This window comes from Heliangelus exortis, chromosome 18 (genome assembly GCF_036169615.1).
Source record: "Heliangelus exortis chromosome 18, bHelExo1.hap1, whole genome shotgun sequence".
Taxonomy (NCBI): Eukaryota; Metazoa; Chordata; class Aves; order Apodiformes; family Trochilidae; genus Heliangelus; species Heliangelus exortis.
Genome location: NC_092439.1, coordinates 11484934 through 11502655, shown reverse-complemented (window position 1 = coordinate 11502655; position 17722 = coordinate 11484934). Strand labels below are relative to the sequence as shown.

Here is a 17722-nt window from a genome sequence, read left to right as displayed (position 1 = left end):
TACATGATTGACATTACACAACTAATACTCCCAATCCCACCCTCAGCATGTGAACAAGCAGCTTGATCCCCCTCTTCCCCTAAAACCTGAGTACAATTATCACTTTAAAGTACAGACATCTTCCTTACAGTTATTTATATATATATTTTGCACACTAGTAACTGGTAGCCCACATTACATCAGAATTTACATCTCGATTACATTCTAGAGCCTCTTACTACCCTTGCAAGTCATTTTCTTATCTCTAAATATTAGTGCATTATTAGCATGCTGAAGAACCCCTATAAAGAATATAGAAATGCAGTCCCCTACCTGGATGGAAAAACTCTGTTCATCTAATTCAGTATGTCTCACAAGGGCATATGTGGACTTCCCAGGGAAATAATAATAGAGTCCATCAAAAGTTTCAAAATTGTATTGACCCCATGTTCTGCATATATGATCTCTTTCAGCACCTGTATTATATACTAACAAAAGGAAAGTCACTTCAGAAGCACAACTGTTTTTTTGAGATGCACATATGTGGTATGCTATGAAATATTACTACAGAAAAGAGAGGGGAAAATACTTGGGCATGAAGGAACCTTTAGGCAGAAGGTAGTTATGGGAACTCAATTACAAGCCCAGAAACCCAGTTAGTTCTCTCTCTTTACACACCTGTCTGGCATCTTGGTCCTGTTGCATTAAAGCGACTGCAGTTGCACAGCTCTCTGTAGACACACTCACCTCCATTAAAACATGTAAATGAAGCTGAGTGGAAAAAAGCAAGGCATGTTAAATATAAATTACAATAATTTTCATTCTTACAACCCAGTTCTGTCACCACATGTAACTCCATGAATGACAGGAGTTGCTGGCTTAGCATTTAAATGCCTGGAAGAAACCCACAGGCTTCTACAAACAGGAGCGATTCTGCAAAAGCTTCACCTCAAGAAATACAACCAAATGGAGTAAATCTACTGCACTTCGAAAAGCCAAATCAAAAAAGCTGTGATATCTGTTATCCTGACACATTTTTAGTCCCCTAAGTGATGAACAGAAGAAGTGAACAGCTATTGCACAAAAAGACAGTACAGTGCCTATATCCTTAAAGGACTGCTACAGATAACACTGTATGGGGAAGCTGTACCAGGATCAGAGCAAACAATCCCCTAAAAATACAAATGCTGAAATCCCAGCTATATATCTTTTAGCTGCCTGCCATCCTTCCACCTTAGAATCATAGAATCCTAGGGGTTGGAAGGGACCTCGAAAGATCATCTAGTCCAACCCCCCCTGCCAGAGCAGGGCCCCCTAGAGTACATCACCTAGGAACGTGTCCAGGTGGGTTTTGAATGTCTCCAGTGAAGGAGACTCCACAACCCCCCTGGGCAGCCTGTTCCAGGGCTCCGTCATACCAACCACAAACACTACCCATAAACACACAGATCACTGCTCTTGTCTTTAACTTTACCAGTGACAACCTTCACAAAAAAAAAATGTAATGCTTTAGTGAGCCTACTGTAGAGAAAGCAAACATCCTAATGTGCAGAGACTGGTCTTGGCTTGAGAAAGAGAGGTGCTGGCTTTTTTTACTTTTTATTTTCCCTGGGAAGAGACCTATCAAAATCTAACAAAACAAGTTTTTACAGTCTAAGGACAGATGTGCACAGGTAGAAACAAAGCTTTTTGATACTATATTTAGAATTTGTGATTCATTACTTTTCTAACAGTAGGGATATATTCACTTATTTTGCTATTGAATCCCTTTAGGACAGTATTTGAATTTCTATAGCGTATAAAGCAATCATAGTACTTTTTGTGTCTGGAGAATAGAAAATGACATCGCATTTGTCACAGACAAGTTGCTCATAAGAAATGACTTAAGAAAGAGAAATTGAAGGTTCTGCCTTCTTGTTTTCATCATAAGCACATAATTCTTGAAAAATAATCTTATATATTGGTGTTTTTAAGTGCTGTCCTGAAAACCAGAATTCACCAGAAAGGTACTTTCTCCCATTTCAGTAAAATCTTTGCTTATGAAATATCTAATATCTTCAACAGTATAAGAAGGAGTCCTAACATTTGCTTACATCCCTTTATACATCACTGTAGGACCCTTCCTTACACTACAAAGGAAACCTCTGTGTGAAAGCATCAGTTATCATTAACCACATGATGAGGGGGAGACTGTTGATTCAGATCACATTTAATCATCTTACTACTGCAAAAAACATGGCCTCCCTTAATAATCCAATTCTACTCACAGAAATGCTTCCTCAGGTATCTGGAATAGAACCACAGAATAGTTTGTGTTGGAAAGGACCTTAAAGATCATCCAGTTCCAGCCCCCTTGCAACACCCTTTAACAAAGGGCTCACTCTGATCTTTATCATGAAAGGCATACAAGCTCCCTAAAAAAGGCAACCCCTATGACTGGATGCAGGTTTAGGTCTCTCCTAGGGACACGAGAAACATTTTAACACCTGAAGAAAGTAAATAAACGCAGGGCTAAGCCAAGGTTAAAATTAGGAAAGCTTATGGAATATTATTCTGCCCTTTTATACCTGAACGTTACCTCTATTAACAAGTCTTTAGCTCCTTTTTTGCCTTTGACATTATGCCAGTGGAGTGCATCGAGCTGGAATCTGAAACTGAAAACTGGTGGGACTTTCCTAGTAGCAAGTGGCAGGCCTGAGTAACATGATCCCCCTTGCATAAGTAATGATGTGATTTCTAACCAGTGATGCCATTACAACCTGCAAGTCACTGATAAAATAACCATTGTTGGCATGAAGCAACTTGTCTCAAGTTACATCTTTACTGAACAGCGCAAAGACTTGGGATCATCTTATAACACCGGTCTGAATTCTTCTCTGATCCTCTCATTGCTTAAATTCCCTAACTATCTGGTAATTACTGAATAGGCTGCAACCCTTCTCAGTGTGTAGATAGGGTTATTTTAGTCCCTTGGGCACCTGGGCCTCCACCTAGTTCCTCTACCCTCTCAATCCAGCTGCCCAAACTGAATTTCCACCTCTCTGTAATACACCACCATCATCAATACAGTAATAATTCTTGAAAATTTGTGACTCAAGTGACACGACCTTCCCCTGGGTATTTATCTGCAAAACATTAAACACTGGATGCGTATTTTGTAACTGTTTAAGACACAGCATGAAACGTTTGTTTAATGGAAATCACTGGATACAGGTATCCTTTCAAGATTAAATTATATTTACTTGGAAAGACAAGTTGAAGCATGAAAAATTAATATAGAAATCTGAAAGCGATCAAGTTTTACTTAAGGGAGGTAGGTCCAGCCTCTTCCCTCAGTTCTTACGATTCTGCCTCTTTACCAACTTTGACCCAAACACTTTCAGAACTTTGCAGAAATTGACAAAGACCCTTGAGTTTTGAGGATTGCTTAAAAATCACACAGTTAAAAGTTTTATGCAAGTGAATAATAAGTCCGCCTGAAACTACAAGAGAGATCCTATCCAACTATCCAACTACAAGAGAGATCAATTTATTTTTTTTAATAATAAGTAAACTTTATTCTGAAACGAAAAGATAAAGCAGTTTGGAGTAAGAATTTGCAGAAAGTATCAACTAGGACACGTAGCTATGCATAGAAGTGTAGAAGGTGTGCTTAAATTAATATTTAAAACTTTGCTGTCAACATTCTGTAAATTTTATACTTTGCAACTCAGCATAACTCCCATTGCACACTGTCTCTCAAACTTTGTTTCATTTTGACTATGGGACAACTAATACAACAACTATTTCTTGCACTATTTTGTTTTCTTCAACTTCATAATCTTTGAAACCATCTGCCTGTAATGGCACAAGTTTTCTGTGTCACACAGGTTTCAACAGGATGCAATACAATGGCAAAGACCTTACTACACCAGCATGTAAAATTTTCCTTTTTGAGATTCTGAGGTCAGTGAGCAGGATGTCATTTTAATCCTTCAATACTAAGAGCCTTCCAGTTAGCTGCAGACTTGGTCCTGCAATGGATCTCTTGAAATCAGCACATATTTTAAGGGACAGTATCTTCTACAGTGACTTTAAGGGTCCATGCCTGCTACAGCATCTCAACAAAAGAAAGTTTGAAGTGTTTAACCTGTTAGAGATTTCCAGCAATAGTTTGAAACTTACTTCCAGAAATAAAGTTTTTTCCTGTCCCAGGTTCTTAACATGCCTTAGCTCCAGGGTTTTGTGTTTGTTTTTGTTTGGGGGCTTTTTTGTTTATGTGTTTAACTTACCACAAAAAAAAATGTTTGTGTGGAAGAAAGATACAAGTTGAACAGCTGTGTAAACTACAGGTTAACTGCTGTCAATTATAATATGAACATTTCAAAACAAATCACATTCCCTGGGTACAAGAAACAAACAAGAATTTATCTCTTGGCGTTTACTTGTACAATGGCAACTTTTTTTTCTTTTGATGTTTAAGTCATAGCATTGTTTTCAAAACTGCTCAGTTGACTAACACAAAGTTAAATATATCTGTGTATTAAGTGTTAAATATATTTATGTATACCTAAATGTATTTATGCACAATAGAGCACTCATCCATCATGCAAAAATTACACATAAAATTTCTTGGTTTATCTCTATATAGAGATTATATGAATCAAAATGTTATTGCAACAAGAATTGGCTGTATAATGAAGGATTAAATAAAAGCCTATTATAATCAATTTTCCAAGTTTGTCATAGAATAATTTTCATAGACACATCACTAAATTGGAGAAGGAAGATTATAACATATCTTGCTGATTTTAAAAAAGGCTTTACTATTTCCTACATCCCTAGAATAGTGCAAATCCCAGCCCACTGGCAGAGCTATAGCAGCTTGCATCTCTCTTCAAATAGGAAGGACCAAACCAAAACTTTTGTTCTAAACATTTAGAGCGTGTTACCGAAACTCCTGCACAAAGCAGATCAGGTTATTCTTTAGTTTTAATGTCTCTCACACACAGACAACAATGGATTCCATTTCCCACACAGAGTTTACTGGGATTTAAAAAGGAAACTTCAAAAGATATTAAAATGTTTAAAGAGTTGCATAAACCTGATTTGCCTTCAAGTATGGGGAATCATAAATAACTTTCCAAGTATGTCTCCAAAAACACTGCCTTGCCAAAGCAAATATATCAGAAATGGAAAATATTTATGGAATATTTAAGCCCCACAGAAGTAAGAATTAGGAAAAGGAACCTGTTTATCCTATACCATCTGAAGAGGGCAATGAAAACTGTCTCTAATCTAACATAGGTACATTCTCCTTTAAAAGCTTAGACGTGATAAGGTAGCATGACATATCTGCTACCCATTTAATTCTCCCTCCTCATACAATTGTTCTTCCCTTTCTTCAATATTAGGCCTATTTAAGAAGAAATAAACCCTTTAAGAGTTTTGTTAAAGGAGCATCTTTAATGTTTTTTTTAACTAGTGGGTCTGAAGCAGAGAATGGAATCCACTAATCCCCTTAGAAAAATTTTCACTTGGCAAATATAAACCCAGGTAACCAAGCAATTAATATAGCAACAAATTTCTCAGCACAATTTGCACATCTTCTCTTTGGAAGCTTCTTTATTCTGTTAAAAACAAACAGAACTAAGAAAGTAACTTGCTCAATGAACTGGTGCAATCCTCACATGCAGAGTACATTTTATTGATTGGATACTGATGGATTTCTATATTTGTAGAGCAATTTTATGATATACAATCTATAATGTATTTTTCATATACTGGAGAAGTGTATAGGTAAAAGTTTGTTTTACTAGTACTAGGCTCCTTTGCACTTTTCTATTATTCCTCCACAGACAGTTACATGCAATTCTCAAAAACCTCTGAAAACTATGTATTAAAGCAATTAAATGCTTTTGGAGATTGCACCCTAATAAAATAATTAGGCAGAATACAACAGACAACAGAATTTATTCCATATAAAAACATAAGTTTGACTTACTAGATGGTCCACATTTCACACTGTGAACTCTTCTGTTCTGAGATATCATGGTAGATGATGCATTATGAACTGCCATCCCAGGCTCCTTCCAAAAAGGACAAAGAAAACAGCAGCTGTAACTGAGGCACTTTAAAAATCTCTTCATGGACTATCAGTCAATTTAGTGTTTTCAGTAAGCTCACTGGTTCATACTGACTTACTACAAAGTTATCAAAACCCACCATTTTATAGTCAACCTACTCAAAGCTCCAGTAAAGAAGCACTGAAGTATGTTTTGCCAGAAGGCAGTAGGCACATTAAACCAGTTAAGCCAAAATGCCTAAAAATGCACATTCAACAGTCTCTTCTGTGTCTTTCTCCATACTTTTATTCCCAATTAGAACCTCTATACCATCACATGTATTTAACAATTACAGTATAAACATTCTGCTGTTTGGGAATTCACATAGTTCTCCAAGAACTTCATTCAAAACCCAACAAGATCAACAGGTTTGTTTTGTGGTGGCTTTTTTGTTTTTTTAAAATTTCATAAAAAACTTTCATACCAAGTTAATTTTCAAAATGTTTCTTATCTTCTCATTAATCTTGCCCTGTTCTAACATTCAAAAACATCTCAGATTAAAAACTTTAAAATTAATTTCCTTTTTCACAAGTACTTCTGCCTTCAACAGACAGCAGCGAGATATTTTGTTTTCTCAGATTAATTCACAATATTTCTTTTTCCTTAGTAAAATGCCCTTTGCAATCCTAATGTTTCTAGTCTAGTAAACCTTGCAATAATATTTAGAAATAGGTATGTTATGATAATATTGACTCTCCCCCTCATTCTTGCCATCTTCATCTATTAGCCCAAGTTCCACTTCATTCTTCCATCAGTGGCAGCACTCATAAGCCCTCCACTCCACTTCCAAGCTCCAGACATCCATTTTACCAAGAACAGTAAAATCAGGTATGATGTGTGAACATACAAGTTCCTTCCCATCAAGCAAGTACAAAGTCTGAGGAATTCATGAATTTATTAATTTATGGCCTTGTCTATCCCATTTGCAGGTAAGTGGGGCTAGATACAAACTCAGTTATATTTTATACAAAGAGGTATTGCAGATAGTTCAGAAACTGCTCTTTCAGGTACACCCTTGAAGGTGCCAGGTTCCCAGAAACTGGTGAACAAAGACACCTCATCTTAAGGTGTGTATTTTAATGATGGAAAGAAATAGGACAGCACCTGAAGATGTGCGATTTGTTAAATATTCTCCATGATTTTTCTTTGAGAGAACACAATATCCAGAACACCCACATCTCCTCAGTAAGAGGTCCAGAGCCACACTTGATTTGCTACCTATTATATACACTACATGTACACTGTCCACAGAGACTTTTTCTAGTAAATATTTACCTATTTATGAGCCTGGCTACACTGAGGGGTTGAATGCAATTTTGTGCTGCTCAGAAGTTCTCTTTGTTGATTCTTCCCTTTCACATTTACACTAACTTTATTTGTATTTTATGCTTGAAACCCTTCAACCTGACTGTTTACAATCTTCAGATGTAAAGTAATAGACCTCAGCTCTGCCTCTCCCTCTGACTGCCAAAATATACACAGAGATACAAATAACTGAGCAAAATACCTGCAAAATAATCAGCTATGTTCACATAATTTTCACTGGGGAATTGGTTAGATTTATTGCATTTAATTTTCATGCCCTAGAGTTTTTGCATTTGAATCTCAATCCTGTGCTGGATTCTGTAAAGTATTTTTAAAATAGCAGATGCTTTCTGTGTTCTGAATACCTAGTTAGGAATTCTACAAAAAACTTCTCAAATCAGTTATGTCATTAACTAAGTCTTCACAGACACAGGATTCCTCAGAGGGCTTTACCACCATCACTTGGTGTTACTTTACCTTTTCCACGTGAGGAAGCTTATTAAAAGCAAGAATGCGTAAAAATGCATTGTTATGTTTAGACTGTTCAAAAGGCCAGGAAAAGTACTCCTCAGATTGTTAGTTTTTTATAAGTAATTTGAATTTATTTTTTCCTTTCTCCTAAAAATATTTCATAATGAAGTTTTCTGCCTGGTAGGCTGGCATGGAAGGAAAAAAAAAAGGGCCCTCTGCTGTATCTTGAATTCTCATGGAGAAACCTCAATCTGCAAGAGTTTGCTCTCATCATTGGTTTTGTTTCCTGTTGACAGTTCTGCAGGACGTTTTTCCCTCTGCTGAGCTTTTCCTGGGAAAAAAGAAAGGCAACCCCTGCAGAGCCAAAAAAAAGGGGAGGCTACAAAGTGAGCTTTCATTTTCCCACCCTCAAACAGGGGAGCGGGAACCACTCACCCTAGTTACATTTCAGCAACGCTCCATGAATGATACAGCCAGGCTGCCAAGATAAACCACATCCAAAACCACGTAGTGAGCTGTGGTGATTCGATACTTCCAGCCCTTGTATTAAGAGGTAAAAAGGCTCAAAGCAATTATTGCTGGATGAGCCAGAGCAGATTTCCATGGAGCAAAGAGGCTTCATGAGACCTGTAACTACCTCTGAACGAGCTGCAGCTCGAGCCACCGCCTTCCCTCACACCTGAAGCGCATTGAGCCCCAAGTTCCCTTCATGACTGACACCCCTTATTCCGGAGACAGAGCACACATCCAACGCTACTTGGAGGACAAGTCTTGAAGATTCACACAGGGGAGAACAGCGTCATCCCTCCGAGGAGCCATCCCAGCCCTCTCCTCAGCCACTGACCCGTCCGTTCCCGCCCATCCCCTCACAGCTCCGGGCTCGTGCTCCCTACCTGCGGCTCTGGGGAGAGGCCGTTCCCGCTCCGAGCTCGCGCGGCGCCGTCTGTGCTGCGGGCAGAACAGAACAGAACAGGGTTTGCTGGGCCTGTGCAGCCCACCCACTCCAGCCCACCTCAGGGCTGTCGGGTCCGCACCGCCAAGGCGAGGAAGGAGCCCGGCTGTGCTCTGTTGGCTCTTACCTGGAGAGACGTAGTTCTCCGCCGACGGGGAGCTGCGCCTGGGCGCCGCATGGCAATAGGGCTGGAATGAAAAAAATAACATGTTAATAATAGCCTAAAGTACTCTCTCTGCCTGTCTGCCCGTCCTCCCTCACATCCCCTCACCCTGCCCGACGGGAGACCCACCCAGAGGCAGCCAAGCGCACAGCAGTGCCCCGAGGAGGAGCGGAGCCTCCATGGGGCTGGCGGGCAGCAGCGGCTTCCCGCAGGGCTGGGGACCTCAGCGGCAGCCGCTACCTGCGCTTTGGGCTCATCCCGCCCTCCCCGGGCGGGGCGGACAGGGGTTTATCAGCCGCCTGCCCGCCCTCCGCCCCCGGCCCGTCCCCAGGCACTCACCCCGGACACCGCCCCTGGTTCTGTCGCGGGACTCCCGGCCCCAGGAATTTTCCTGTCCCACAGCCCAGCGGCTGCTGCTCCGCCAACACACCCTGCTGGGCACTCAGTTCGTCGGCTCCCCATGTTTGTTTCCACTTTTCCTCCCTTCTGGGGTTTAAAAAACGATTAGTGGCACGGCTTCCCAGCAGGAGCTCAAATCTCCGCGGTGAGTGCGGTGTAGGGTACACCTCGCCTAAAACGGGGACAAACCCGGGCTTTGCTTTTGCTCCTTGGGAATGTAGCTGAAAACTGTCAGTTTGCAGGGATCTGCCCGCTGCTCCTGCGGCAAACGCTGCCGATGCTTAACGGGGAGCATTGGCCCCGGCCCACTGAAACAGGTGTTAAAGACTGAGGAATGAAAGGCGTGACTAAGACATTAACTGAATGCAGGTGCAGCTAATGCCCATTAATTATTCCCATAGCTTCTTATAACCTTTTTTCATTATAGCTTCACATTCTTGAATTTGCAGCTGGGGTCTCTTTTTCAGCTTTATTCTTTTTGTGTGTGTGATTAAATTTGCTGTTTGTTTTACCTTCCATTATATTCCTTCCCTTTTCTCTTCCCTCTTCTTACTGCTGTTACCTTTTTTCTCTTCTTTCACCTTTCCCATCTGCTGTTACCTCTCTCCCTGTCATTCCTCAGGTTTGCATATCTTATAACAGATTCTTTAGAGGCTGCCCATACCAGGTGAGAAACTGTCTCAGATGAAAAGGGGCCTTTTCTGACTGCTTTGGGAAGTCTGTTAACAGCAAGTCATTAAAAAGATCTCTTTTCTGCCTTTGTAATTTGTCCCTGTGGATTGTGTTTCTTGCTGCAACAAGTGTTTCATTTCTAATGAAATGATGGAAAACCAGTGATGTTTTCACTGAGAGTTCTGTTCTCTCCTGTAAATGTTGGGGGGGGGGAGAGGGAAGTCTATGAGAAAAGAAAGCAAGACAGCAAAGATACACATTAATCTCAGTACTGCCTTTTCCCAATAACCCTGAAGAGATTTTTAGAATTACCTGCTAGTCACAGACTACAGCAGAGCTGATCTACTCTAAATGCACCATGCACTTGGCTTTGGTTCACTTCCTCTGATCCAGATTACATTAATGGAACTGGAGAAAGTAGACAAAAAGCAATAGGAATCAGCTTACACAACACATTTTAGTGTACTTCTTTGCCCACAATATTAGCTGCCCACTTTATTCATTTTCCTTTAATGTGACAAGTAGCAAACAATGACTTTACCTGGTGATTCAGGGCAATTTCCACATCACATGAAGTTAACCACAATATTTTGCTACATTTACTACATTTATCTATGTAATAAAAAAGCCTCTTTTCAAACGGACATAATTTTCAGCTTGTAAAAAACCTGTTCCTCTACATATAGTATATAGACTTGCTATATACTATAGTATAGTGTTCCTATAGTTCCTATAGAGACTGATAGATACCAGTGGCTGTTACAGTCTATATGTAAATTAAAAGGAAACGTGGCATTTTATGTGTCCTTTAAAGTTCATGTATCTCTTCAAGTATAAGACAGTTCTGGTTTGCATACACAAAGAGGAGATCCTATAGCTCCATGTCTGATGCTTGGATAGAATATCTATTCAATATTGTGTGTTACTGGAATGTGGGTATAAGATAAATTATTTGCACTTCTATGAGAAAATTTATTTCTGAAAACAGTTTTTCAAATTTTTGTACACCGGCTTAGAATTCGTTCTTCTCTTATCCCTGACACCTGATGTGGGAAATGTGTGGTGTACATACCATTGAAATGTTCTGATACACCAAAGCCATCTTCTGAAAGGGTTTCTAAAGTTTCTGAAGTCCAGTCTCTAAAGGAGCTGGTGTTGCTTTCGAAGGTTACCACAAAGAAATAATTAAACAGATTACACTTTGATAAATTGGAATTTTTTTGACAATCCTCTCTGTGTATTCATACAAGTTTCTACTCTGTTGGAAGGAGGAGCAGGTGAGCTGCCTGTGCTATGTAAATCCCACTCTCCCTGCAGTTTATGTGGATAAAGCTGATTCTGCAGGAAGACTGAGGAATGTGGGTTAGCTGGTCTCCATTTCATCCATACATCTCTGCAAATACAAAAGACAAGTTCGAGGGTGATCTCTGAGCGGTGTAAGAAGCACCAGCTGTAAAAACCAGCTCAGGGGAAAGGCGGCCGGTGCAAGGAACGCGTTGGGGGGAAGGGACGAGGCGGCTTTTCTTTTACTTTTTCTTTCTCCTCCGCTTTGTCCTTAAACAACCAACACCTGGGCTGGGGAGGTGACGGCTCCCGGGTGGCTCGTACCGCTAAAGCCGGGAGAGCGGGGATGCGCTGAGCGGCGGCGGGAGAGACCGACGGGCGCACCTCCCCGCCCCGGGGCGCGGCTTCGCTGGCGCAGCCGCTCCGCGCCCCCCACCCCCCGCATCCGCGAAGGGCCCGCACCCGCGCAACATGGAGCGTCGGGTCGCCCGCGAGTTCCGGCACAAGGTAAGGTAGCGGGCCCACGGGGTCCACGGACACCCGAGGTCCCTTCACCGGGCGGGTACGGGGCCGCAAGCAGAGGTGCTCCTCGCGGCCTGGAGGGTGGGGAAGCGCTGGGCTGGGACACGGCTCCCAGTGCCGGCTGGACCCGGGGAGTGGTGCCGGTGCTGCCTGGGTGCCGGTGAGCGACGGCGAAGGAAAAAACTTCGGGGCACTTGGTGGTGCCGTGCCAGAAAAGCAGGTGGCAGCCTCCAGTGAGATGGTGTTTGTACAATTTTAAACCTTTAGGGAGGGAGAAAAGAGAATGCGCCCTCGTGCATGAGCTTTTTTAGGGCTTGGTACTTTAATATCGCGTAAAAAGTGTTGTGCCCAGTCGAGTTCAGGGAAGGCAGAAGGGCAGGTGCTGAAGTCCAGGCCCGGACAGATCACGTCTGCAGTCCTGCTCGCTGCCAGCTGGAGCTCACAGGACCTCAGTTCCACCTTAACATTCAGGAGTGCAATTGTGAATGTGCAGTCATCTGCAAATGCACTTGATCCATGGAGCGACTCATTAAGCCTGGCACATTATTTTGTCATTTATCCAGTTAAGTGACTGCTCAACAGAGTTCAAAATTGTATGAGCAAAGTAAGCTCGAAAGGGAAAGGGAGTAAAAATACATTGTGCATTTAAGATGTTTTTGCATAGCCATTTAGGACTGCCTCAGGAAAGTTTTCTGTATTGTTTTGTGTGTTGTTTTTTGTTTGGTTTGTTTGGTTGGTTTTTTTGTTGTGGGGGAACTTGCTGTTAACTTGGGCTTTTGTGGGTTTGTTTTTGTCATCTCGGGAATGAATTTCTTCAAAGCGATATAACGTGTTTTGTAGAAGTGTTGCCTGATAATAAAGCCATTTACTGAAGTAGAGGGGCTGCAAAAAAGTCATTCATGACAAAGTGAAGTTCTAAAGCATTCAGGACCATAATACTCCATAGTGATGACTCTAGCCACCTGGCAGGTTATTTCTGCCTTGGTGCTATTACTGTATAACTCAAGGGGTTGTGCAACATGCCTATAAAGGCTCTTGCTCCTATGTGGATGGTTACCATCTTGAACTTTAAACCCTTTCCCTTTCATTGCTGCTATAATGGATAAATCATTCTAGTCCCACCCTTGATAACATAAGATTTATTGTCAGTGTTTGTTGGTGCAAGTAGGATGCATGTCTGAGTGGAAACTTTATCTCAGTCAGAGGATATTCAAATGGGTATTTTCTTTGAATGAATTTGTCTCCTGCTTCTAATGGCCTCTGTGGCAATTGTAAGGACTTGGCTACTTACTTTTTCTGTACTAAAGTAGTGAAAATGCTCAGTCAGAGGCTCTGAATTTCCTCAATGATTTGTCACTTCTACATTATTCTTTCTTAGCAATTTTAATAATTTCTTCCTATCAGCCAAGCAGCAATGCAAAATGTATAATATGTGTAAATATAGCAGCCAATTCTTCCATTTCCCTCAATACTTTTTTAAAAGTCTGTGTAACTTGTTAATAACTTTATACTATTCTTTGAAAGCTGACAGATTGGCCTTGTGCTACAGTAGTGCAGAACTGTAGTCTGGACATTTTCCACACCAAAAAGTGCTTTTTTTTTCCCAACAACTTCTACTGAATAAACTTATGTATACTTCTTGCCAGGTCTTTTTTTTTTTTTGTTTGTTTGTTTCTAGTTCCAGTTTTTGCAATTAATCCTTATTAATTCATATTAAAATAAATGAAATTTACATAGTTACAATGGGGCATAAGCAACTCTGTGTTCTAGAACTGTCAATTATACAACTGCTATGAGATCTTTTTACTAGTATTTTGATACCCATGAATAATAACAGAAGATTGAGGTTGAAGCCATCTCTGAAGATCATCTGCTCTGACCCCAGTGCTCATGCAGGACCACCCAGAGCAGGTTGCTCAGGACTCCTGTCAAGATGGTGGTTTTTTAATATTCTGGTTTTAAAAGCTGTGAAATCATCTCACTTGCATCTCTACAGCTGTTTTCTTAAGATGGATTAGAGAAGTATTTTATTATCTCTAAGTTATACCATGTTACAACAGATTAAGTTTTTTTTCCTAACATGCAGGGACATGATCTTTTATGATGTATGAAATTAGTCAGCTCTTAGAAGCTGTTGATGTGCCTAGGTAAAGTGTAAAGCTCTGTCCAAGGAGTTAATGAATTAGGAAAATGGTAAGAGATGCAGGTTGCTACAATGAAGTGATAATTGGTGGAAAAGTAGACAACAGGAGAAGAATGACCTAATTAGAGATGGCCCAGGAAGACTAACTCAGCTGTAGCATTCTGAATATATAAGAAGTCACCTGGATCTTTCTTTTTGTCAGAGGATGAGGAAGTTGCTGGTACAAAATGAGAGGTGCATGAATCAAACAGGAAGGTTCTGTGTGAGAATGAATGGCAGAATTTAGATACAGCCCTCCAGTTCCTCAGAGGGAGTCCAGCAGGTAGCATATCAGAAGCAAAATGTAAAGTCACTCATTGCTTTCATAATCAAGAGATGATGCCTTTACTTAAACATTTCATGTTCTTCATGAGAGACTGGTAGAGTACCTTAGCTAGCACGAGGGACTGAGTTGTGTATACCAGAACAGAAGTTGATTTATGTGTTGTATTTTTCACTGTGGGGAAGGGGAAAAAATGGGTGTTGGTCTTAGTTTTATATGTATCACCTTGCTGTGAGTCTGTACATTATTGGTGAACCAGTCAGTTTTTACTGCAACCATTTTATTTCTTTTTTCTTCAGTGTTTTGCAATTGGTTTACTCACTAGTATTACTGTCAAGCAATCTTGTCTTGCATGTAGCATTTTGGCCCTTAGGTGTTTTGAAAGTGTTTTTCCAGAGGAGACAAGTAATAGAGAACCACCTGTAAGTGGAGTTTTGCTGGCTTTAGAGAAGCAGAAGGGACAAAAGAAATATGAAACATATATTTAGTTTAGAATATAATACAAACCTAGAAAGAAAGGAGCTTTCTTTAAGTATGCAAATTGGCCCTCAGACTTCATGTTACAGTAATATTAGCCTTTAGGTCACATGTAGATTGTTTTCCTAAACATTAAGCTTGTCCAAATGTAAAACTAACGTGATGATCTCTCACTGCAAGAAAGATCAGAGCAGGAGTCACTGTCACAAGATAAACTGAATTATTCCTATGAGAATACTTGGGTTGTTTTGGGTTTGTTGTTTTGTGGGTTTTTTTTTTTCTTTATTTTACTGTCATTATCCAGGAGCAGGCATAGTAATGTGATACTGGTTTAAGTAAACGTACTATTAGTGGGGGAGGAAAGAATAACCAGCAAGTTCTATCGGCTAAAAGCTGGAAGGAAGAGGAACAGAAGTGTAGCAGTTTGCATAATGCTAGAAGTAGGATCTTGAAGTCAGTGGTTTGGATGACAGGACATAGATTTTAACCATTTCAGAGGAGTGGTTTTATCTGTGACAGAATGTGCTATATTAATGAATGGCCAAAAAGGTTCCTGAAAACATTTATTCAACAATACAGTGATTATCAGGTAAGGCAAATATGATATTTTTTTAACAATGTTTCTCTTGAGGGGAAATATCTCGTACAGAATGTATCAGTGTTTACCAGTTAATTGTTGTAATACTTATTTTAGGAAGTCTTGTTGTGTCTGAGCTCCTGAGGTAGCAGTCTACTGCAAAAATGCGTTTGCTTTGAAAAAGAAATCTTTCCTTATGGAACTCTGCACTGAGACTTAATTTGTGAAAGCTTTGTATGTTCAGAATTGGAGGTTATTTAGTCAGTTTTACAACCATGTCCTTGGGTTTTCAGGTGAATCTACTGATTGACAATGAAGCAGAGAAGGATTACCTTTATGATGTGCTGCGCCTCTACCACCAGTAAGACAGCTCTATGTGTGTCTGTATAGAATTTTCCTTATGTTTTTAAATGTAAAGAGTGGTCTTTCTGTATGCTGCTAAAAAAGTAGTTGAAGTAATAATATAATAATAGTTGTATTCTGCTTAATGAAGTCTTATACTTTTAGAGTGTAGCTGCAGACAAGGAAATAGCAAGCATTTAATCACCTGTGAAGTAAATTTGGTTTTAGGACTCAGTTGTTTTGTAAAAGAGTTTGGTGGATTTGCATTGGGAAACACTTTGATGATAAAACCGTTCTTAGGAAACAGAAAGAGAACATTAATCAAATTCATCAATATTTCTAAATAATGCTAATTTAATTGCAACAGTTTTTAATTGAGTTTTATTTTCAAAGATTTTTGCTAACTATTCAGATTTAAAAATTACAACTATTTTATCTGAGCTGAAAAAATTGGTTTGGGAGTTTGTTTGCCATGTTTAAGAACTCTGGCTTATTATGACATAATGGGGAAAAAATGGTAAGGTGATAGGTCTATTAACAATCCTTTTGCTGAACTGATTTAAACCACAGTTGCTTAGAAGCTGTATCATTGCAAATGAGATCAGCTTCTGATCTGTTGTGTTTCAAAGAAGATGAGAATGTATTTTCCACTCATTGTAGATGAGTGGCTCTGATAGACATTGTTTCCATTCATATCTTAATGAATAGCATCTCAACTGAGTGAAAAGTAGACGTTTCCATCTGTTTGCACTGAGCTATAGTTATGGGTGTATTCAGCTGCAGATCTGATTCAGTTTCACTCAGGTCTGTCTAATTGCTTCTCCATTCCTAAAGCCAGTTGTTTGGAAAGCCAGCTGATTCAGTAGCTCTTAATTATTTAAAATCTTGTTGCAGTTACTAAGTTAACAATACATATAGTAACTTTTCTTCAGTTTCCAAAATTGGAATGATTTGAGCAAAATTTCCAATATTTCTATGAACCAATGTCAAGGACATATCACTTTATTTGGCCACATTATGAAATATTTCAGGGGAAAAAATATGTAGATGCTGTTGGAGTTAATATTTGACATCTCCTTAATTCTGAATAACAATGTACAAATGTACATTATCTAGACCTCTATGATTATTGAGACTACTGTGCATGGATCTAATAAAACAGATGTTCACAGTAGTTTAACTTTTGATGGCCTTTCAACTTAAAAAAAAAAAATAATTAAGTCTCTGCTTTTGATATTGAATATTGTGGGTTTTTTGTTTGTTTTTTATTCCAGGATCAAAGCATTTTTTCAGTTGCCTAAATTCAGGAGAGGAAGGAGCTGGTAGCCTCGATTCAATTGGAAGGATTTCTAAATCATAAGGAAATAAAAATCTTGTTGGCAGTTATATCTTATCTGGAAAGTTCCCAGATGGTTCCATAAATCTTTCTGGGACTCTAAGAATGAAATGAAAGCTTCCATTTCTAAGTGATGTGTATGACCTTTAAAAACTAAAAGCACTGGAGATTTTAGTTATTTTAGTTATTTTGAAGCAGGTAATTGTTATTGCTTATAGAAGGCTTGTTTTCTCAGAGGCTGTTTTGTTTTGCTTAAACCAATATTTACATAAATAACACTTTTATTAGGCTGAAGTAAGTTGTGGTGGGTAGAATGCAGATTTTGAAGCCACATGCACAGGAAATTATTAACTCATGCTTTGTGTTGGTTATTTGTGCCTGTTTTCTCACTTTGTTTTTGTAGATCTATGAATCTCCCAGTGCTTGTGGGGGACCTAAAACTTGTGATCAATGAGCCCAGCAGGTTGCCTTTATTTGATGCCATCCGCCCACTTATCCCATTAAAGCACCAGGTGGAATATGATCAGCTTACACCCAAAAGATCCCGGTAAGAGAATGTAGAACAATGCAGAAAACTTAAATAACAGCAGGAAATACTGACTTTTCAGAGAAGTTCAAAGTCAAATATATGTTTGGGGTTTTTTGTTTGGTTGGTTTTTTTTTACTTTTTCCTG

General features: G+C 39.6%; 2 protein-coding genes across 3 annotated transcripts in view; one reads left to right on the top strand and one right to left on the bottom strand.

The window, feature by feature from the left end:
- OTOG (otogelin) overlaps positions 1–9224 on the bottom strand; it is an 80342-nt gene extending 71118 nt beyond the window's left edge. The window contains exons 1-6 of the mRNA XM_071761720.1: positions 9104–9224; positions 8939–8999; positions 8753–8807; positions 5963–6047; positions 658–750; positions 313–467 (exon numbers count right to left, since the gene is read on the bottom strand). Of these exons, the coding sequence (XP_071617821.1) occupies positions 313–467; positions 658–750; positions 5963–6047; positions 8753–8807; positions 8939–8999; positions 9104–9155 (501 nt within the window). The 5' untranslated portion in view covers positions 9156–9224. The remainder of the gene's footprint in view (positions 1–312; positions 468–657; positions 751–5962; positions 6048–8752; positions 8808–8938; positions 9000–9103) is intronic.
- Positions 9225–11697: 2473 nt separating this feature from the next.
- The window catches only part of LOC139804414 (harmonin-like), a 38630-nt gene continuing 32605 nt past the window's right edge, over positions 11698–17722 (top strand). For both annotated transcript variants that reach the window (XM_071761651.1, XM_071761650.1), the window contains exons 1-3: positions 11698–11836; positions 15664–15731; positions 17452–17595. In XM_071761651.1, the coding sequence (XP_071617752.1) occupies positions 11801–11836; positions 15664–15731; positions 17452–17595 (248 nt within the window). In that variant the 5' untranslated portion in view covers positions 11698–11800. The remainder of the gene's footprint in view (positions 11837–15663; positions 15732–17451; positions 17596–17722) is intronic.